Source organism: Heptranchias perlo, chromosome 11 (assembly GCF_035084215.1).
Source record: "Heptranchias perlo isolate sHepPer1 chromosome 11, sHepPer1.hap1, whole genome shotgun sequence".
NCBI classification, from domain to species: Eukaryota; Metazoa; Chordata; class Chondrichthyes; order Hexanchiformes; family Hexanchidae; genus Heptranchias; species Heptranchias perlo.
The window spans coordinates 13,345,463-13,369,019 of record NC_090335.1 but is presented as its reverse complement, the minus strand read 5'-3'; the positions used below and the strand labels follow the sequence as shown (position 1 = coordinate 13,369,019).

Sequence of the window (23,557 nt, the reverse complement as noted above, 5' to 3'; positions counted from 1 at the left end):
TACAGGCCTATTAGCATTGACTTCTATAGGATAAATATGGAATATGGGATTAGAGTAGACAGGGCTGATGGCCGGCGCGGACACGATGGGCCGAAGGGCCTCTATCCGTGCTGTATAACTCTATGACTCTATGACTCTATAAAATATTGGAGTATTTTATAACGATGGCATTTTAGGAGTACAAACTGAGCAAAGACATTCTAAGTTAACAGGGGTCAGTGAGAGAATGTTATGCATAACAATATTTATTGGAGTTCTTTGAGAATGTAGCAGAGGAGGTGGGTGAATGTAAAGTAGTAGGCATAAATCTAGACTTTCAAAAAGCATTTGGCAAAGTCCCTCGTAAGACAATTTTAGCTAAGTGAAAACAGATGGAATCCAAAACACAGGTGCATATTTATTATATTAGCTGGATAGTAAAAAGCAGAGGGTAGTTAACTGTGGCAAGTGTTCCAACTAGGCTCATAATTTCTAAATCTTCCTACAAGGAAGATTAACTATATTTCATGTAATGGATCAAACTTCAACTTGTCTAACTGTTGTTGACATACATGCTAAGGCAATGTATGTAGCTATTGAGTATTTGTTCAGTAATTTTTGTAAAAAACTTGCATTTATGTAACACCTTTCACAACCTCAGGACATCCCAAAGTGCTTTAGTCGTATAGTCAATGTTATGTAGAAAACGTGGCAGCCAATTTTGTGCACAGCAGGGTCCCACAAACAGCAATGAAATAAATGACCAGATAATCTGTTTTTTGTGATGTTGGTTGAGGGATAAATATTGGCCGAGACACCAGGAGAACTCTCCTACTCTTCTTTGAATAGTGCAGTGGGATCTTTAACGTCCACCTGAAAGGGCAGACTTGGTTTGATGACTCATCTGAAAGACAGCACCTCTAACAGTGCAGTGCTCCCTCAGTTCTGTGTTGGAGTGTGTTCAAATGTCTGGAGTGGGACATGAACCCACAATGTTCTGACTCAGAGGTGAGAGTGCTACTGACTGAGCCAAGGCTGGTGCCTAATTTAAAAAATAATAATTCTAGCTGGCTAAGTAATTCTGTTACTGGGTAGGATAATGTGCTTCTCACCATCTCAGCACATTTAAACTCTGCAGGTCATCTATTTACTTGGCTTAACAATACAATGCAGAAGGTGATGAGAAACAAAAGAACTTGAGACTGGAGGCAGTGACTAGTGGAGTTTTGTAAACAATTTTACAACACCAAGTTATAGTCCAGCAATTTTATTTTAAATTCACAAGCTTTCGGAGGCTTCCTCCTTCGTCAGGTGAACGATGTGAAAATGAAATCCTCGAAATGAAATCGCATTTATAATTCACAGAACAATGCTTGGTGATTACAGACAGTTTTTTCAACTGCCTGTTGCCAAGGCAATCAGTGAGCAGTCAGTTTTTTCAACAAATTTTGATGATTACAGGAATTCACAAAAGCTCATTATTTATTTCCAAAGAATCTACTGTAACAGCTCCACCCACACTTCCTCCCCCACCAAATACCAGGGACCATCCGATCCAACTCATCTGCCTTTCTGACTTAATATGCTCGCGATATACGTGAGTGTAGTTGGAGCTATACTTCTACCGATGGAGGTAAAGCCTTATTTCTTCCTTACAGCATTTAACTCCCACTTTATTCCAATTAAGAATGTTCCAATCTCTCTACTATTTGTATTCCAGTCCTAAAGTTTTATTTCCTTTTCTAAACCCTGTACATTTTCTTCCTAATTTTGCTTCTTCAGATGTTTCGAATCCCTTCTTATCTTTGATAGGCCTTTACTCATTCTCTACTTTACCACTGGCCTTGTTTCATCAATGTCAGGTCAATCTACAATGGACCATGGTCTGAAGCCATGATCACAGCCATATCCACAGTTGTCATCATCACTGCATTCAGAAGTTTAGCCCTGAAAGTACCAAAATCTGCCATGTGCTTTCGAGTAAAATTGTGGCTAGGTTTGCCAGCCCCTTCACACCAGTTTCCCAGCAATTCTAGGGTGGACGGGGCCTGAAATGTGCTCGGAGGCACACCCTGCCTAATCCTCAACTCCCGCCCCGGTCTTTTGGAGGGCAATTCCAACAGTGGCATGCATGCCAGCCATATGTGGGCGGGTGCATTCAAATCACAGGCTAATGAGGAAAACGCGTCCTCTGTCGTATCTCCTGCCATTTGCGCTGAGGCTGCCTGATAGGTCAGTGAAGAACAGTTTGTCAGTGGAGGGGGCCTCGGGCTTACTGGAGAGGAGAGTCCTGTGCAAGTGCTTTCATGCACAGGCCCCACCATGGAAAATTTAAATTTAAAAAGATTTAAAAGAAACTTTGCACCGGCAGCATGCCAGCAGCCTCTTTCTCCCACTGCAGCAGGCCCCTGGAGCCACCCACAGTACACTTATGCCCCCGGACTGGTACGACTCCCCGGACAGATACCACGAAGGCCACTTCCCGTACATTACTGACCCCGGGGCTGAAAGTACAGCCGAGTCAAGGGAGCATCGCTGCAGGAGACCCACCAGAGAAACGATCCAATTAAGAGGGGGAGGGCTTTTCCGGCTGAGCCAATGGATCCAGCAATAAGTGTGGCACAATATTTCAATTGCTGGGATCACAGTTGAATCTAACCCACTGCGTGCAGTTTCTCGTGGGTTTCCACGGAAATTAACGATGGACAAGTAGGAGAATCCCCACGTAAATTAACCCCCAAAAAGCAAGGCGGCAATGCTAAACTTGTACGAGGCCTTATTGTAGCTGACGTGGGAGTATTGTGTACAGTTTGGGCACTCCATTCTAGGAAGGACATAAAAACATCAGAAAAGGCCCGGCACAGATTCAGTAAGGTGATTCCAGGATGGTTGTCACCTATTTCAGTAAAAGGAATCTCCTGCATCAGGGTGGGAAAATTCACCTGGAGTTCTGGATTCCTCTACTTAACGCACTAGTGGTCAGCATCAATCTGAGGACATCAGCCATGTCAGATAAACCTTGACTGTAACCTTTCGCGTAGACCATCCAGCCCTCTTTGGATTGTAGACCACGTGTGAGCTAAAGCTGTAGTCAAAGTGATGCCCCCATCTTGCTTAATCCCTTGGTCACAGAAATTTCCATTGAAGTCATAAAGTTGGTTGACATTCCCTTTTTGATGGATGACAGTGCAGTAAGGTGATGACCAATACATTATAAGGTAAATTCACTGAACTTGCATTCCCAGCAGGAAGCTACGCTCAAAGAGATTGCGGGCTAAAGAATCAGCTACAGTGTTGTAGTCCTAACTGTGATCTGCTTCACTTCGAGTGCAGCTCCCTACTGGAAACCCGGGATCAGTCAATGTACCCTGTATATATATCCCATCAATAATAACAAATCTAGCATTATTAAACTACAGATCATCTGACATGTAATATCAGCCTCACTCTGTTCCTGTTTATTATAGCATTGATAGCTATTAATCTTCAACATTTTGCAATTACTTTATTGCAATAAATTTGGGAAGTACCAACTCATTTATATTATTTTTTTTTAAATCACACTAAGTTATCCATGAACATCAAACTGGACCAAACAAAAGGGCCAGGCTACATTTCAGATGCTGACATGTTTATCTCTTGGATAATCGAGGTTCATTCCACTCGTGTAAGCTTCTACTTCACCAGACATATCAAAGGAGACAGGGTCATTTCCGCTGAATAATTAAGGTCCTATCTGAAAGGAGGAGGCATTCTTTAAGCCCAGCTCTCTAAAGCTAATCTTCAAATCATTGTCGACTTGACATGAAAAAGTCTGAGAAGTGGTTGTACTTCCAGACATATACTGGCTCTCTGAGTTTGAGCCTTGGTCTCTTTCCCAAAACTTAAAAACAGTCCCTGGGCCTTTTTGCAGCCTTAGAAGCTAGGGTCCAATGAGATTGTCCCGTCTCAATATTCAAAGACACATCCAGGAGGGAGAAGAGAAGCAGACAAGAAACCTCACAGGTTCAGCCAATTTCTAGCTCTGTTCTCCAAATCCTCCGTTGTCATTAATTGAGCTTTTACAGTGTTTTGCAGACCTGAAACCCAATAATCCAGGCCTCATTCTGATCACTCAAAAGAGTTTGATGTTTTTGCCAAGTCCAATTTTTCTAAACGATTTTCCAAATATCTATTAATATATTCCAAAACAAAATGTCATGTATTTGGGAGCAAATTTTCAGCAGACAGAAAAGAGACACTTGGCATCTCTGAGTAATCCTTCATTTCTTTTCCTAGCACATATTGTTTCTTTTCTTTGAAGAACATTTAATGTTCATCTCCGATTTTGTTACCAGGTGAACTAGCGCAACAGTTAGGGGGATTTCAGCTCAATAGCTGAGTGGCCCTCTGTTTTTGCATAATTACTGGGGGTCATCTCACAAGGCTCCGCACCAGTTGCTGAATCATCCTTATTGAGAGAATTTGAGTCAATCACCGTTCTTCTTATAGGTACAGCCGATGAGAGAAAAAAAATTTAACACAAAGGGGGAAAAAATTGGATAGGGCCTATTAGCGTGCTCCGCCATTAACCCTCGCCCAGTGCCCCCTGCGCAGACAGGACAAGAACTTCATCCAGCCTCAGTACTCACTGTCAATCTGCGTTGAAATCCAAGCCTTGCATGTTGATTCAATGCAATTCGCACTTTCCACCAGCAGGGGGAGCCCCACTCTCTTAAAGAGAGGATGTCTCTTCACATCTCTTAAAGGTAGCCGGTACCTGTTACTAGCTAAAAATAACAGTCTGCTGTCTGCACAGAGTCTGAATGGAGATCAGATGTCGCACACATAAACCACAGGTGCAGGTCCTGTCCCTATGTTTACACACTGATGAGTTATGTTAAAACATTGAATAAAGATTGCGCACTACGAAATCCCACATCCTCCAATGTGCATGCCTGACCTCACCAATCTGCCCATCTGAGTTGCTACCAGGCCTGCAATAGTGCATGCACCAAGGTTCTCTGCTGATGCACTACAGGCCTTAGTGCAAGAGGTGGTCAGAAGAAGGGACATCCTCTATCAGCGGGATGGGGGGGGGGGCAAGAGGCCCTCCAGTCATATGGCCAAAAGGCAGTGGGAGGCAGCAGGGGATGAAGTCAATGCCTGGCACATAACACCAAGAACAGGGATGCAGTGCAGGAAGAAGTTCAATGCTTTGACACGAGTGGTCAAGGTGAGTGAGGTCAATTGTCAAGTGGTGTCTCCTACCAACTGCACCACTAGCTGCATCCACTGCTCCATGCACTACACCCCCCATCACCCACATACCAACAATCATATATTTCCTCTCACCCTTACACATTACCACTGTTGCAAGCCGCCCACCCACAACTCACAGGCCACACACACTGGCAGCTATTCAACCATGACAGGCACATCACCCAGACACACGACCCGCTTTCTTGCAGAAGAAGATGGCGCATAACAGGAGACAGCAAGTGGCAGTGGCATTTAGCACTCGAGCCTGTTCCACCATTCAATGAGATCATGGTGGACCTGTGACCTAACTCCATATACCCACCTTAGCCCCATATCCCTTAATACCCTTGGTTCACAGAAATCTATCAATCTCAGATTTAGAATTCACAATTGAGCTAGCATCAACTGCCGTTTGCAGACGAGCATTCCAAACTTCTCCCACCCTTTGTGTGTAGAAGCGTTTCCTAACTTCACTCCTGCACGTCCTGGCTCTAAATGTTAGCCTATGTCCCCATGTCCTAGTATTCAAGTATAGGAGACCTCCAAAAACACTTACAAATGTATCGGCAGCCAGAAGCAATAATCCAGCCACTAACCTGTAAATCCTGCCTGGTCCCTTTAAATAACGCAGGTGGGGGTCCTCCAGACACTCTAAGACACGTTCAGATGGTTGTGGTTAAGACTGTGCGTTGAGTTGAACATTAAGCGCCAAAATGGTGTCTATCACTTTAAATCAGCGTTGCACACTGATTGTATCCATTTTCTCTTTACTTTACATGCTTCCGGTGTTCCGTATTTGTGCCTGCGCTAACTCCTAAACCAAGATGGTGTCCGGCAGGCGTCACGCTGGAAAAGTGCGTGCGCAGTCAAGACGCCATCTTGGACGTTCGACAGGCCGAGTAGCGCCATTAAAACGGGCACTACATGGCCCAATTTAGTGCCCAGATTGTCAGGCAAGGTCTGAATGCGTAGGCTTCAAGGAGCTCCTGAACATTTACCTGAGGAAGGAGGAAGTCTCCGAAAGCTTGTGAATTTAAAATAAAATTGCTGGACTATAACTTGGTGTTGTAAAATTGTTTACAATGGACAGCAAAGAGAAGGAAAGTGAAAGAACTTGCATTTGACAGCTCACCGCTGTAGGGAGGATTTGAAGTCCATTTGCAATTTAGCATTTCAGTTGTTTACTTTGAAGTGAAATCCTCTCTCTAGAACGAGCTGCGTGCTGCTCTGTTGTAGCAAAATCTAATTTGTAACAGTCATTTATCAGCAGGCAACTGATATACTTGTACAGTGTGATCTAGATGGGATGACATTATTGTGGCAATGAACTTGTAAAAATACAAATCCACAGATTTATGTTTGATAAATAGGGCAATTTTTTGTTTAAAAAACAATTACAAGGAGCCAAAATTCTCTATAAAGTTTATAATACAACTATAGAAAACCAGCTGGCTATAATGATGAAAGCTTCCCAGAATGCATTGCATAGAAGAGCTGTAATGGCCACCAGCTGGTGTGTTAAACTGAATGGTTACAGCAGAGCAGCACATGGTTTAGAACCTCGGCAGAGAACATTATTCATGAGCGAACTATTGATTTTATTAAATTAGGTAAATAGTGTTACTTTTAATATTGTTAAGATCCAGCTTCTGAGCACTCTTAATGCATTGTGTCAAACTGTTAATTCCTGGAAGAATAACTCACCAGAGTACAAAAGCAAGGAAGTTATGTTGAACCTTTATAAAACACTGGTTAGACCACAACTGGAGTATTGTGTCCAATTCAGGGCACTGCACTTTAGGAAGGATGTGAAGGCCTTAGAGAGGGTGCAGAAAAGAATCACTAGAATGGTTCCAGGGATGATGGATTTCAGTTACGTGGTTAGATTGGAGAAGCTGGAGCTGTTCTTCTTGGAGCAAAGAAGGTTGAGGGGAGATTTGATAGAAGTGTTCAAAATCATGATGGGTTTAGATAGAGTAGATAAAGAGAAACTGTTCCCCTTGGCGGAAGGGTCAAGAACCAGAGGACACAGATTTAAGCATTCTGGCATCTACACGACAATTTGGAAAATTGCCCAGGTATGTCCTGTCCACAAAAAGCAGGACAAGTCCAATCCGGCCAATTACCGCCCCATCAGTCTACTCTCAATCATCAGCAAAGTGATGGAAGGTGTCGTCGACAGTGCTATCAAGCGGCACTTACTCACCAATAACCTGCTCACCAATGCTCAGTTTGGGTTCTGCCAGGACCACTCGGCTCCAGACCTCATTATAGCCTTGGTCCAAACATGGACAAAAGGGCTGAATTCCAGAGGTGAGGTAAGAGTGACTGCCCTTGACATCAAGGCAGCATTTGACCGAGTGTGGCACCAAGGAGCCCTAGTAAAATTGAAGTCAATGGGAATCAGGGGGAAAACTCTCTGGCTGGAGTCATAACTAGCACAAAGGAAGATGGTAGTGGTTGTTGGCTGCCAATCATCTCAGCCCCAGAACATTGCTGCAGGAGTTCCTCAGGGCAGTGTCCTAGGCCCAACCATCTTCAGCTGCTTCATCAATGACCTTCCCTCCATCATAAGGACAGAAATGGGGATGATTGCACAATATTCAGTTCCATTCGCAACCCCTCAGATAATGAAGCAGTCCGTGCCCGCTTGCAACAAGACCTGGACAACATCCAGGCTTGGGCTGATAAATGGCAAGTAACATTTGCGCCAGACAAGTGCCAGGCAATGACCATCTCCAACAAGAGAGAGTCTAACCACCTCCCCTTGACATTCAATGGCATTACCATCGCCAAATCCCCAACAATCAACATCCTGGGGGTCACCATTGACCAGAAACTTGACTGGACCAGCCACATAAATACTGTGGCTGCAAGAGCAGGTCAGAGGCTTGGTATTCTGCGGCAAGTGACTCACCTCCTGACTCCCCAAGCCTTTCCATCTACAAGGCACAAGTCAGGAGTGTGATGGAATACTCTCCACTTGCCTGGATGAGTGCAGCTCCAACAACTCAAGAAGCTCAACACCATCCAGGACAAGGCAGTCCGCTTGATTGGCACCCCATCCACCACCCTAAACATTCACTCCCTTCACCACCGGCGCACTGTGGCTGCAGTGTGTACCATCCACAGGATGCACTGCAGCAACTCGCCAAGGCTTCTTCAACAGCACCTCCCAAACCCGTGACCTCTACCACCTAGAAGGACAAGGGCAGCAGGCACATGGGAACAACATCGCCTGCATGTTCCCCTCCAAGTCACACACCATCCCGACTTGGAAATATATCGCCGTTCCTTCGTCGTCGCTGGGTCAAAATCCTGGAACTCCCTACCTAACAGCACTGTGGGAGAACCTTCACCACACGGACTGCAGCGGTTCAAGAAGGCGGCTCACCACCACCTTCTCAAGGGCAATTAGGGATGGGCAATAAATGCTGGCCTCGCCAGCGATGCCCACATCCCACGAACGAATAAAAAAAACACAGATTTAAGGTGATTGGCAAAAGAACCAAAGGCGACGTGAGGAAATACTTTTTTACGCAGCGAGTGGTTATGACCTGGAATGCACTGCCTGAAAGGGTGATGGAGGAGATTCAATCATGGCTTTCAAAAAGGAATATTTGAAGGGAAACAATTTGCAGGGCTATAGGGAAAGAGCGGGGGAATGGGACTAACTGGATTGCTCTTACAAAGAGCCGGCACAGGCTCGATGGGCCGAATGGCCTCCTTGTGTGCTATAACAATTCTATGATTCTATGTGGAGTGTGGGCATTTATTCAATGTATTATATATATTACAAAAAAAATCTTATTTTAGCTTCTCCATACTTAAATCATGTACTGTAGTGCAGGGCCATCTTTACTGTACTGAGATTGAAGCAAACTAATTGAAGAGTGTCCACGAGTTCAGCTGTATCAATTAAATTACCTGACAACAGAGCTATATTCTGGCAGCGTCAGATTGCCACAAAGCCGCAACCAAGGAGCTGCACTGTGCATAACTGTTAAAGTTTGAGTCACCAAGTACAACAAGAACTGTCGGATGCCAGGCAGTGAGGTTAAAATGTTTGTGCTCCAGCATACAGTTGTTATATTCATCATTACTTTGCATATTACATCAGGGTTAAATGCATAATTTGTCACTGGTGCCTGCACTATCAGTTAATATTAAAACAAATGTATATTCGGATAGAAAATACAATAGAAATACTTTATATGAGTGACAATGGGTTGATGCGAAAATCATCGCTGAGGATCTAAGTTGGCAGCTGTACTTCATGTTGACAAATGATAGAGGGAGATTTCAGTTACAGTGTGCCCTGGACTATCTGGAAAACATACCCTATTCTTAGGAAACTGGATGGAGCAGTGGATTAATGCACACTTTGAGACCTGATGGTATGAAAAACTCTGGCAGGTTTAAGGGTGCATGTGGACCTCACCTTTAGTGTGGTTGCAAAGCAATTTCAACTTGGCACCAGCGCTAAATGTGCAGCGTAAATCTGGAGTGAAGTGGAGTGAGACTTCCTGGGGAGGGTGGCCTCACACCGCTTGGGTTTGACACCAGATGAAGTGTAAATCTGGAGTGAAGTGGAGTGAGACTTCCTGGGGAGGGTGGCCTCACACCGCTTGGGTTTGACACCAGATGAAGTGTAAATCTGGAGTGAAGTGGAGTGTGACTTCCTGGAGGGGTATTTCCAGTGTGGTGGCAAACCTGGTTACAAAGTGCTCAGGGGCCACTTGTTAAACTTATCTGACCTTAATTTAAATGGTTAGGGACTGGGACTGGGACTCTCCCCTCTGCGCTCTCTAAACATTTAAATTTCTGACTGCTGAGCGACAGTTCTCCTCATGCCTCTATCCAGACATGTGCACAGCTGTCTCCTGGGCAGGAACCAAACTTTGTAAACACGGTTCGGTCTGGCTGGAACCTGCAGTGTAAATACACCCAAAGTGAATTGAGTTTGGGCAATTTCAAACCAGTCCCAATTGGATATGAGGTACCAGGACAAAATATCCCAATCAGTCCTCTCTTTGATTGCCACTCCTCATTGGGAGAATCTTATTACAAAATCAACTCTTGGGTACCAACGGTGAGAAAATGCTTCATTCTCCAACACTGCACTTTGATAATCTGAGAAAAAAACTTAAAAAATGATAATTAAAATGATTGCAGAAACATGTCAGGGGAAAAATTGGATAGGCCTATTATTGGAAGTAGGTAGTGTGATTCTCTATTAACCCGTGCCCAGTGGCCCCTGCGCAGGCAGGACGAGAACTTCATTCGGCCTCAGTACTCACCTTCAAACAGAGTTGAAATCGAGGCCTTACACATGGATTCAAGTAAATGCACACTTTCCACCAGCAGGGGGAGCCCCAATCTCTTAAAGGGAGGATGGCTCTTAAAATCTCCTAAAGGTAGCCGGTACCTGTTATTTGCTGAAAATAACAGTCTGCTGTCTGCACGGAGTCTGAACAGAAATCAGAATAACACACGTAAAACACAGATGCAGCTCCCTATGTTTACAAACTAATGAGTCATGTTAAAACATTGAATAAAGGTTGAGCATTACTAAATCCCACATCCTCCAATCTGCATGCCAGACCTCACCAATCTGCCAATCTGTGTTTGTACCAGGCCTGCGAGAGTGTGTGCATCAAGGTTCTCTGCTGATGCACTGGAGGCCTTGGTGCAAGAGGTGGACAGAAGGAGGGACATCCTATATCCGCGGCGGGGAGGTGGGAGGGGAGCAAGATGCCCTCCAGACATATGCCCAAAAGGCAGTGGGAGGCCATGGGGAACGAAGTCAATGATGGACGCACAGCACCACGAACAAGAAGAAGTTCAATGCTTTGACACGAGTGGTCAAGGTGAGTGAGGTCAACTGTCAAATGGCGTCTCCTACCAACTGCACCACTAGCCGCATCCACTGCTCCACACACTACATCACCCACATACCAACAAATTCTTTCCATCAATGTTCAACTCTTCCAATCAGATGCTTCCTCTCACCCTTACACATTTCCACTGTTGCAAGCCACCCACCCACAACTCACAGGCCACATACACTGGCAGCTATTCAACCATGACAGGCACATCACCCAGACACACGACCCGCTTTCTTGCAAGAGAAGGTGGCGCATAACAGAAGGCAGCAAGTGGCAGTGACATTTAGCCCCTCGAGCCTGTTCCGCCGTTCAGTGAGATCATGGTGGACCTGTGACCTAACTCCATATACCCGCCTTAGCCCCATATCCCTTAATATCCTTGGTTCACAGAAATCTATCAATCTCAGATTTAGAATTCACAATTGAGCTAACATCAGCTACTGTTTGCAGACGAGCGTTCCAAACTTCTCCCACCCTTTGCGAGTAGAAGCGTTTACTAACTTCACTCCTGCATGTCCTGGCTCTAAATAGAAACAGAAAAATTTATGGCACCAAAGGAGGCCATTCAGCCCTTCGTGTCTGTGCCGGTCAAAAAAGAGCTGCCCAGCCTAATCCCAATTTCCAGCACATTCTATGCATCGACTAATAAATAAAGGTATCCCATATGCCTTCTTAACCACCTTATCTACCTGTCCTGCTATCTTCAGGGATCTGTGGATATGTACTCCAAGGTCCCTCTCTTTCTCTACACCTCTCAGTATCCTCCCATTTATTGAGTATTCTCTTACCTTGTTTGACCTCTCCAAATGCATTAACTCATGCTTCTCCAGATAGAATTCCATTTGCCACTTTTCTGCCCACTTGACCAGTCCATTGATATGTTCCTGCAGTCTACAGCTTTCCTCCTCACTATCAACCGCCAGGCCAATTGTTGTATCATCTGCAAACTTCTTAATCATGTCCCCTACATGTAAGTCCAAATCATTAATATATACCACAAAAAGCAAGAGACCTAGTACTGAGCCCTGCGGAACTCCAATGGAAACAGCCTTCCAGTCACAAAAACACCCATCAACCATTACCCTTTGCTTCCTGTCACTGAGCCAATTTTGGATCCAACTTGCCACTTTCCCTTGGATCCCATGGGCTTTTACTTTTTTGACCAGTCTGCCATGTGGGACCTTGTGAAAAGCCTTGCTAAATGGTAGGCTATATCCCCACGTCCTAGTATTCAAGTCTAGGAGTCCTCCAAAAACAGTTACAAACGCATCAGCAGCCAGAAGTAATAATCCAGCCACTAACCTGTAAATCCTGCTTGGTCCCTTTTAAATAGCGCTGGTGGGGGGTCCTCCAGGCGCCCTAAGACATGTTCAGATGGTCGTGGTTAAGACTGTGCATTGAGTTAAGCGTTAAGTCCCAAAATGGTGTCTATCACTTTAAATCAGCGTGGCACACTGATTGTATCCATTTTCTCCTTACTTTGCACACTGCCAGCATTTGGAATTTGCACGAATGCTAATACCCATACCAAGATGGTGTCCGGCGCACATCACGCTGGAAACATGTGTGCACAGCCAAGAGGCCATCTTGGTGCTTCGGGAGGCTGCGTAGCGCCAAAACAACGGGCGCTACACAGACCAATTTCTAGCCCGCCGTGTCTAATGTGTTGATTTACAACATGTAAAAGTCCCAGTTTTGGAGTGATCCTAAAGTTAAAGTAGGATAGTGAACGTAAGAACATAACATAAAAAATAGGAGCAGCAGTAGGCCATACGGTCCCTCGAGCCTGCTCCGCCATTCAGTAAGATTATGGCTGATCTTCTACCTCAACTCCACTTTCCCACCCTATCCCATCCCCATATCCCTTGATTCCTTTTGTGTCCAAAAATCTATCGATCTCAGTCTTGAATATACTCAATGACTGAGCATCCACAGCCCCCTGGGGTAGAGAATTCCAAAGATTCATGTCTCTCTGAGTGAAGACATTTTTCCTCATCTCAGTTCTAAATGGCCCATCCCTTATCCTGAGACTATAACCCCTAGAATCATAGAATCATAGAATGATAGAAGTTACAACATGGAAACAGGCCCTTCGGCCCAACATGTCCATGTCGCCCAGTTTATACCACTAAGCTAGTCCCAATTGCCTGCACTTGGCCCATATCCCTCGATACCCATCTTCCCCATGTAACTGTCCAAATGCTTTTTAAAAGACAAAATTGTACCCGCCTCTACTACTGCCTCTGGCAGCTCGTTCCAGACACTCACCACCCTTTGAGTGAAAAAATTGCCCCTCTGGACCCTTTTGTATCTCTCCCCTCTCACCTTAAATCTGTGCCCCCTCGTTATAGACTCCCCTACCTTTGGGAAAAGATTTTGACTATCGACCTTATCTATGCCCCTCATTATTTTATAGACTTCTATAAGATCACCCCTTAACCTCCTACTCTCCAGGGAATAAAGTCCCAGTCTGTCTAACCTCTCCCTGTAAGTCAAACCATCAAGTCCCGGTAGCATCCTAGTAAATCTTTTCTGCACTCTTTCTAGTTTAATAATATCCTTTCTATAATAGGGTGACCAGAACTGTACACAGTACTCCAAGTGTGGCCTCACCAATGCCCTGTACAACTTCAACAAGACATCCCAACTCCTGCATTCAATGTTCTGACCAATGAAACCAAGCATGCTGAATGCCTTCTTCACCACCCTATCCACCTGTGACTCCACTTTCAAGGAGCTATGAATCTGTACTCCTAGATCTCTTTGTTCTATAACTCTCCCCAACGCCCTACCATTAACGGAGTAGGTCCTGGCCCGATTCGATCTACCAAAATGCATCACCTCACATTTATCTAAATTAAACTCCATCTGCCATTCATCGGCCCACTGGCCCAATTTATCAAGATCCCGTTGCAATCCTAGATAACCTTCTTCACTGTCCACAATGCCACCAATCTTGGTGTCATCTGCAAACTTACTAACCATGCCTCCTAAATTCTCATCCAAATCATTAATATAAATAACAAATAACAGCGGACCCAGCACCGATCCCTGAGGCACACCGCTGGACACAGGCATCCAGTTTGAAAAACAACCCTCGACAACCACCCTCTGTCTTCTGTCGTCAAGCCAATTTTGTATCCAATTGGCTATCTCACCTTGGATCCCATGAGATTTAACCTTATGTAACAACCTACCATGCGGTACCTTGTCAAATGCTTTGCTGAAGTCCATGTAGACCACGTCTACTGCACAGCCCTCATCTATCTTCTTGGTTACCCCTTCAAAAAACTCAATCAAATTCGTGAGACATGATTTTCCTCTCACAAAACCATGCTGACTGTTCCTAATTAGTCCCTGCCTCTCCAAATGCCTGTAGATTCTGTCCCTCAGAATACCCTCTAACAACTTACCCACTACAGATGTCAGGCTCACTGGTCTGTAGTTCCCAGGCTTTTCCCTGCCGCCCTTCTTAAACAAAGGCACAACATTTGCTACCCTCCAATCTTCAGGCACCTCACCTGTAGCGGTGGATGATTCAAATATCTCTGCTAGGGGACCCGCAATTTCCTCCCTAACCTCCCATAACGTCCTGGGATACATTTCATCAGGTCCCGGAGATTTATCTACCTTGATGCGCGTTAAGACTTCCAGCACCTCCCTCTCTGTAATATGTACACTCCTCAAGACATCACTATTTATTTCCCCAAGTTCCCTAACATCCATGCCTTTCTCAACCGTAAATACCGATGTGAAATATTCATTCAGGATCTCACCCATCTCTTGTGGTTCCGCACATAGATGACCTTGTTGATCCTTAAGAGGCCCTACTCTCTCCCTTGTTACCCTTTTGCCCTTTATGTATTTGTAGAAGCTCTTTGGATTCACCTTTGCCTGATCTGCCAAAGCAATCTCATATCCCCTTTTTGCCCTCCTGATTTCTCTCTTAACTCTACTCCGGCAATCTCTATACTCTTCAAGGGATCCACTTGATCCCAGCTGCCTATGCATGTCATATGCCTCCTTCTTATTTTTGACTAGTGCCTCAATCTCCCGAGTCATCCAAGGTTCCCTACTTCTACCAGCCTTGCCCTTCACTTTATAAGGAATGTGCTTACACTGAACCCTGGTTAACACACTTTTGAAAGCCTCCCACTTACCAGACGTCCCTTTGCCTGCCAACAGACTCTCCCAATCAACTTCTGAAAGTTCCTGTCTAATACCATCAAAATTGGCCTTTCCCCAATTTAGAATTTTAACTTTTGGGCCAGACCTATCCTTCTCCATAGCTATCTTAAAACTAATGGAATTATGATCACTGGTCCCAAAGTGATCCCTCACTAACACTTCTGTCACCTGCCCTTCCTTATTTCCCAAGAGGAGGTCAAGTTTTGCCCCCTCTCTAGTCGGGCCATCCACATACTGAATGAGAAATTCCTCCTGAATACACTCAACAAATTTCTCTCCATCCAAGCCCCTAATGCTATGGCTGTCCCAGTCAATGTTGGGAAAGTTGAAGTCCCCTACTATTACCACCCTATTTTTCTTGCAGCTGTCTGTAATCTCCTTACATATTTGCTCCTCAATTTCCCGTTGACTATTTGGGGGTCTGTAGTACAATCCTATCAAAGTGATCTCTCCCTTCTTATTTTTCAGTTCTACCCATATGGACTCAGTGGGCGAACCCTCGGATATATCCCCTCTCACTACTGCCGTGATGTTCTCCCTAATCAAGAACGCAACTCCCCCTCCTCTCTTACTTCCTGCTCTATCTTTCCTATAGCATCTGTACCCTGGAACATTGAGCTGCCAGTCCTGCCCCTCCCTTAGCCATGTTTCAGTAATAGCTATAACATCCCAGTCCCATGTACCCATCCATGCCCTGAGTTCATCTGCCTTGCCCATCAGACTTCTTGCATTGAAATAAATGCAGTTTAATCTAGTCTTCCCTTGGTCTTTGCCCTGCTTTCTCAGACCATCTGTCCGGTCATGTTCTGTACACTCTCCCTTACTGCCTTTTGTTTCTGTCACCACTTTATTTCCCACTGACTTCCTGCATCGGTTCCCATCCCCCTGCCACATTAGTTTAAACCCTCCCCAACAGCACTAGCAAACACTCCCCCTAGGACATTGGTTCCAGTCCTGCCCAGATGCAGACCGTCCAATTTGTACTGGTCCCACCTCCCCCAGAACCGGTTCCAATGGCCCAGGAATTTGAATCCCTCCCTCTTGCACCATCTCTCAAGCCACGTATTCATCTTAGCTATCCTGTCATTCCTACTCTGACTAACCCGTGGCACTGGTAGCAATCCTGAGATTACTACCTTTGAGGTCCTACTCTTTAGTTTAACTCCTAACTCCCTAAATTCAGCTTGTAGGACCTCATCCTGTTTTTTACCTATATCGTTGGTGCCTATATGCACCACGACAACTGGCTGTTCACCCTCCCCCTCCAGAATGTCCTGCAGCCACTCCGAGACATCCTTGACCCTTGCACCAGGGAGGCAACATACCATCCTGGAGTCTCGGTTGCGTCCGCAGAAACGCCTGTCTGTTCCCCTTACAATCGAGTCCCCTATCACTATAGCTCTGCCACTCTTTTTCCTGCCCTCCTGTGCAGCAGAGCCAGCCACGGTGCCATGAACCTGGCCACTGCCACCTTCCCCTGGTGAGCCATCTCCGCCAACAGTATCCAAAACGGTATACCTGTTTTGGAGGGAGATGACCGCAGGGGACCCCTGCACTGCCTTCCTACTCTTCCTCTGTCTGTTGGTCACCCATTCACTATCTCCCTCAGTAATTTTTATCTGCGGTGTGACCAACTCACTGAACGTGCTATCCACGACTTTCTCAGCATCGCGGATGCTCCAAAGTGAGTCCATCCGCAGCTCCAGAGCCGTCAAGCGGTCAAACAATAGCTGCAGCTGGACACACTTCCCGCAGGTGAAGGAATCAGGGATACAGGAAGGATCCCTGAATTCCCACATCTCACAAGAGGAACATGACACGGCGCTGGGATCTCCTGCCATGACTTAACCCTTAAATTAGCTTAAGAACAACTACAGTGTCAAGAGAAAAAAAAAGGAAAGAAAAACTACTTACCACTCCCTTTAAGGAGTTTACTCCTTTAAATTGTTCTCAATTTAGAGAATGTTAACTACACGAGGGACCTTGATTGACTAAAAAATAAATGCTACTTCCGATAAGACCTGCAGACCTTCCCTTTCCTTTTACTTCAGTTACTGTAGATAAGGAGAAATACTCACCTGAACCTACTCACCAATCAGGTGCCTCCCCTGTGTCGCGTCCCGATCTGATTCCTGACGTCACTTCGAACTCGGTCGCAGCTCCGCTCGGCTCCTCTCAGCGCTCTGAAATCCCGCCTTTTATCGGACGCTCCCTCCGCTCGGCTCGGCTCCTCTCAGCTGTTCTCAGCGCTCTGAAATCCCGCCTTTTATCGGACGTTCCCTCCGCTCGGCTCGGCTCCTCTCAGCTGTTCTCAGCGCTCTGAAATCCCGCCTTTTATCGGACGCTCCCTCCGCTCGGCTCGGCTCCTCTCAGCTGTTCTCAGCGCTCTGAAATCCCGCCTTTTATCGGACGCTCCCTCCGCTCGGCTCGGCTCCTCTCAGCTGTTCTCAGCGCTCTGAAATCCCGCCTTTTATCGGACGCTCCCTCCGCTAGGCTCGGCTCCTCTCAGCTGTTCTCAGCGCTCTGAAATCCCGCCTTTTATCGGACGCTCCCTCCGCTCGGCTCGGCTCCTCTCAGCTGTTCTCAGCACTCTGAAATCCCGCCTTTTATCGGACGCTCCCTCCGCTCGGCTCGGCTCCTCTCTAGTTCTAGACTCTCCAGCCAGGGAAACAACCTCTCAGCATTTACCCTGACAAGCCCTCTAAGAATTTTATACATTTCAATTAGATCATCTCTCATTCTTTTAAACTCCAAAGAATATAGGCCCATTCTACTCAATTTCTCCTCATAGGACAACTCTCTCATCCCAGGAATAAATCTAGTGAACCTTTGTTGCACCCCATCTAAAGCAAGTATATCTTTCCTTAGGAAAGGAGACAAAAACTGGACAGTACTCCAGGTATGGTCTCACCAGAGCCCTATATAATTGCAGCAAGACCTTCTTACTCTTATACTCCAACCCCCTTGCAATAAAGGTTAACAAACTATTTGCCTTCTAATTGGATGCTGTAACTGCATGTTAACTTTCTGTGATTCATGTACAAGGACACCCAAATCCCTCTGACTACCAACATTTCTTAGTTTCTCACCTTTAAAAAGTATTCTGCTTTTCTATTCTTCCTACTAAAGTGGATAATTTCACATTTCCCCACATTATACTCCATCTGCCACCTTCTCACCCACTCACTTAACCTGTCTATATCCCTTTGCAGCCTCTTTGCATCCTCCTCACAGCTTACTTTCCTACCTAGCTTTGTATCATTAGCAAACTTGGATACGTTATACTCAGTCCCCTCATCTAAGTCATTAATATAGATTGTAAACAGCTGAGGCCCCAGCACTGATCCTTGTGGCACCCCACTAGTTACAACCTGCCAACCTGAAAATGACCCGCTTATTCCTACTGTCTGTTTTCTGTCCGTTAGCCAATCCTCAGTCCATGCTAATATATTACCCCCAATCCCATGAGCCCTTATCTTGTGTAACAACCTCTTGTGTGGCATCTTATTGAATGCCTTTTGAAAATCCAAATATACTACATCCACTGGTTCCCCCTTATCTACCCTGTTAGTTACACCCTCAAAAAATTCTAATAGATTTGTCAAACACGATTTCCCTTTCATAAAACCGTGTTGACTCTGCCTAATCATATTATGATTTTTTTAAGTGCCCTGTTATTATATCCTGAATAATAGATTCTAGCATTTTTCCTGCTATTGATGTCAGGCTAACTGGCCTATAGTTCCCTGTTTTTTCTCTCCCTCCTTTCTTGAATAGCAGGGTTACATTTGCTACCTTCCAATCCGTTGGGATTGTTCTAGAATCTAGGGAATTCTGGAAGATCATAACCAATGCATCCACTATCTCTGCTGCCACCTCTTTTAAAACCTTAGGATGTAGGCCATCAGGTCCAGGGGATTTGTCGGCTTTTAGTCCCATTAATTTCTCCAGCACTTTTTCTTTACTAATTTTAATTACTTTAAGTTCCTCACTCTCTTTAGACCCTTGGTTCCCTACTATTTCCGGTATGTTTTTTGTGTCTCCTACTGTGAAGGTAGATACAAAATATTTGCTTAACGTCTCTGCCATTTCCTTATTCCCCATTCTAATTTCTCCTGTCTCAGCCTCTAAGGGACCCACGTTTACTTTCGCTAATCTCTTCCTTTTTATATACTTGTAGAAGGTCTTACAATCTGTTTTTATATTTCTTACTAGTTTACTCTCATATTCAATTTTCTCCCTCTTTATCAATTTCTTGGTCATCCTTTGCTGATTTCTAAAACCCTCCCAATCCTCAGGCTTACTACTCTTTTTGGCAACATTGTAATCCTCTTCTTTTAATCTAATACTATCCTTAACTTCTCTAGTTGGCCACAGTTGGATCACTTTTCCTGTGGAGTATTTAAATCCTCAAGAGAATGTATATTCGTTGAGAATTATGAATTATTTCTTTAAATATTCGCCATTGCTTATCAACCGTCATAACTTTTAATCTAATTTTCCAATCTACCTTAGCCAACTCGCCCCTCATACCTACATAATTGGCCTTGTTTAAATTTGAGACCCTAGTTTCAGACTTAATTACATCATTCTCAAACTCAATGTGAAATTCTATCATATTATGATCACTCTGTCCCAGAGGATCCTTTATTATAGGATTACTAACTAACCCTATCTCACTATACAATACTAGATCTAAAATAGCCTGTTCCCCAGTTGGTTCCTTGACATATTGTTCTAGAAAACTGTCTCAGATGCATTCCATGAACTCATCCTCCAAAATACTTTTGCCAATTTGGTTTGCCCTATCTATATGAGAATTCAAGTCCCCCACGATTATTGCATTACCCTTGTTTACATGCTCCTCTAATTTCATGATTTATACTCTGTCCAACACTATAACTACTGTTAGGGGGCCTGTGAACTACTCCCACCAGCGTTTTATGCCCCTTGTGAGGGTTGAGTAACAAATGTGATTTGTAAAGCACAGTCACTACAAGCAGACCAATCTGGGCTTACTTGTGCACACCTGGATACAATGTGAACCAATTAAGCCTCGGATGGCTCAAAGTACCTATGAAGCTATTTTCTGTGTCTGGCAATCACTTTCTGCTATTGTGACAGGTAGCAGGCTACAAACAGTGTCTGTGGTCAGATTCTCCACAAGGGACAGATTGCTTTTACTAACAAAAGCTGCTGAGGGAGGTGCCGTCTTTTGGATGAAACGTTAAACTGAGGCCCCATCTGCCCTCTCAAGTGAACATAAAAGATCCCTGACATTCTCGAAGAAGAGCAGGGAGTTCTCCCAGTGTCCTGGTCAATATTTATCACTCAACCAACATCACTAAAACAGATTATCTGGACATTATCCCATTACTGTTTTGGGAGCTTGCTGTGCACAAATTGGCTGCCGCGTTTCCCACATTACAACAGTGGCTGCACTTCAAAAGTACTTCATTGGCTGTAAAGCGCTTTGGGACATCCTGAGGTCGTGAAATGCGCTATATAAATGCAAGTCCTTTCCTTTCACATTATTCAATTTGAATTTTCATTGCTGTCATCCTAATATTGAATTATGAATGTGGTGGTTTACGGGATGTATGGATCAGATACCTGTGGAGAGAGACGGGGGGGAGGATGCATCCTGTCTCTGGCTGTATCCATCCTATCTCCAGCCTAGAAGCAATTTGTATTTCATTCCTGACAGTCTAGCAGCAGCTTAAATGTAGTTATTGATCTTGTGGTAGACATAATTAAGCCTGTGAGAATATCTCAAAGCCTAGCAGCAATCCACATTCTGGGATCGTTTTGCAATGTAACCACAGGCAATGGTTAGAGAATTCCACTGGTCGTAACTGGAGCAGTTTTTTAGTTCACAGTTTTCTGCTGGAATCTTCCAAACTGTGCAAGTGACATGAATGCATCCCTGGATATCAGTGAGAAGGCTCCTTAATATCTAATGATGCATACTACTGTGCCCTATGGCATGTCAATGGAGAGCAGAGATGTGATGAATGCTCCTTCATTCTCATGCCTAGTATGGAAAGCATTGTTAACTCGGAGTTAGACGTGGCTCAGTGGTAGCACTCTCCCCTCTGAGTCAGAATGTTGTGGATTCAAGTCCCACTCCAGAGACTTGAGCACAGAATTTAGGCTGACAATTCAGTGCAGTTCTGAGGGAGTGCTGCACTGTTGGAGGTGCCATCTTTTAGATGACACGTTAAACCAAGGTTCTGTCTGTCTTCTCAGGTGGATGTAAACGATCCCATGGCATTATTAAGAAGAGCAATGGAGTTCTTCCCGGTGTCCTGGTCAATATTTATCCCTCAACCAACATCACTAAAACAGATTATCTGGTCATTATCACTGATAATTTGCTGTTTGTGGTATCTTGTGTGCAAATTGGCTGCAGCGCTTCCTACATTACAATACTTCAAAAGTACTTCATTGGTTCTAAAGCGCTTTGGGAAGTCCTGAGGTCGTGAAAGGCACTATTTCAATGCAAGTTCTTTCTTTTTTTTCTTCCTGACTTATGAAAATGGTTCACATGAGCACAGTTGGATTAGAGTTTGTTAACCCTATGATTTGAACCCGCTATTGCTCTCTTGTTGCTGGGTATCCTTAATTTATTCTTTTTCTCTTCAAATTATTTCCAAGGTATATCAATGCCAATCCCTGTTTTTGGACTTCAAGATGCCTCCAAGGTTTTTAAGGATGGCAGTTGTTCCCTCACAGATGAACATTTTGTCCTGGTGGGTTCCTTTGTGGCATTCTTCATCCCCCTCACAATAATGGTGGCCACCTACTTTTTGACAATCAGAGTACTGCAGCAGGAAGCCACTTTGTGCTTGGACGCCTTTAAACCCAAGCCCAAATGGACATCCTTTCGGATGTTTCTTCAGAAGGGACCTCTGTCAGCCAACTCTTCGGACAAAACGGCGATGCTAAAGAAATATGACATTAAAAGAACACCTCCTCAGATGTTGTCTTGGTGGTCGTTGAATAAAGAGCTGGGGCCTTCAGGAAGACGGTCAATGCAGTCAATCAACAATGAGCAGAAGGCTTCCAAGGTTCTTGGGATTGTGTTTTTCCTATTTGTTGTGATGTGGTGCCCATTCTTCGTGACCAACGTAATGTCTGTAATCTGTATAAAGGTGTGCGATAAAGAACTCATTGAAGAACTCCTCAACATATTTGTCTGGGTGGGGTACGTCTCTTCTGGTATTAATCCGCTTGTATACACACTTTTCAACAAAACTTATCGATCGGCTTTCTCTCGGTATATTCACTGTCAATACAAGGATGGCAAGAAGCCTGCTCAGCAAATTCTAGTCAGCATTGTACCCACTCTGACATCCAGCAAAGACAAACTGCAGCTGTCCAGTACAGAGAGTCTGAAAAACTGCACAGAAATGAGGACCAGGGCACATTCTGTTGAAACACTAGGAGAAAACTATCAGGAGACATCAAAGATTGAAACAGTACACATCACTGAAAAGGTCAGCTATGTTTGAGTGCAACTTATTACCCATTATGAAATAGTGAATGTCTTCTTTGGGGTAGTTAATGAAACAGAAAGTAACATGACACATCTTCAAATGCTGTTTTAATGCAATGTCAGATATATATACTACATCCCAATACATGATGTAGTAATTGCATTTAATGTTATTCACAGCAGATCATAGGAAGCTTGGCACAGGTGAATTTCCCAGTTTAGATTATAAGGAAAGAATCAAGAGTAAATACATTTGATTGAATTGGTTAGTATATTGCAACACATTGTATTTGTTTTAAGCTATATTCAAATAACCACACTGTTAGAATTGCTAGTAATTATAATTAGCAATTTCATCATTCACAAAATTCATTTAACATTCCCTTCAGTTCTCTGAACAATCTTTTTGCTTATGACATCATTATCATCATCTCCCTACCTGGCAAAACATGACTTGCTGTTAGGGATTGGTTACTTGTCGATAGCAACTCCCATTTGTTTTCCTTTTGATAGGAACTTGCACATGGTGACAGAAAAGAAAATCTTTAGACAAAAAAAGGTACATAAATAGACTATATATATTTGCCGATGTTTCACGGTAGGCCGTCTGTGCAGTGCTGGTTTATATGACATGTTCAACATGTGAATAGTATAAAATGTTATGAATATGGAGATTTTTTTGTTTGTACATGCTGTAAAATCCTTCTACAAACACATTATAAGAAACAGTAAGAAGAGGTGTAACAATGTTTTGTTTATCTAA

At 44.3% G+C, this 23,557-nt stretch overlaps 1 protein-coding gene across 1 annotated transcript in view; it reads left to right on the top strand.

The window, feature by feature from the left end:
* htr2aa (5-hydroxytryptamine (serotonin) receptor 2A, genome duplicate a) overlaps nucleotides 1–22,981 on the top strand; it is a 114,005-nt gene extending 91,024 nt beyond the window's left edge. The window contains exon 3 of the mRNA XM_067992274.1: nucleotides 21,954–22,981. Coding sequence (XP_067848375.1) covers nucleotides 21,954–22,810 — 857 coding nt within the window. The 3' untranslated portion in view covers nucleotides 22,811–22,981. The remainder of the gene's footprint in view (nucleotides 1–21,953) is intronic.
* The last annotated feature ends 576 nt before the right edge of the window (nucleotides 22,982–23,557 follow it).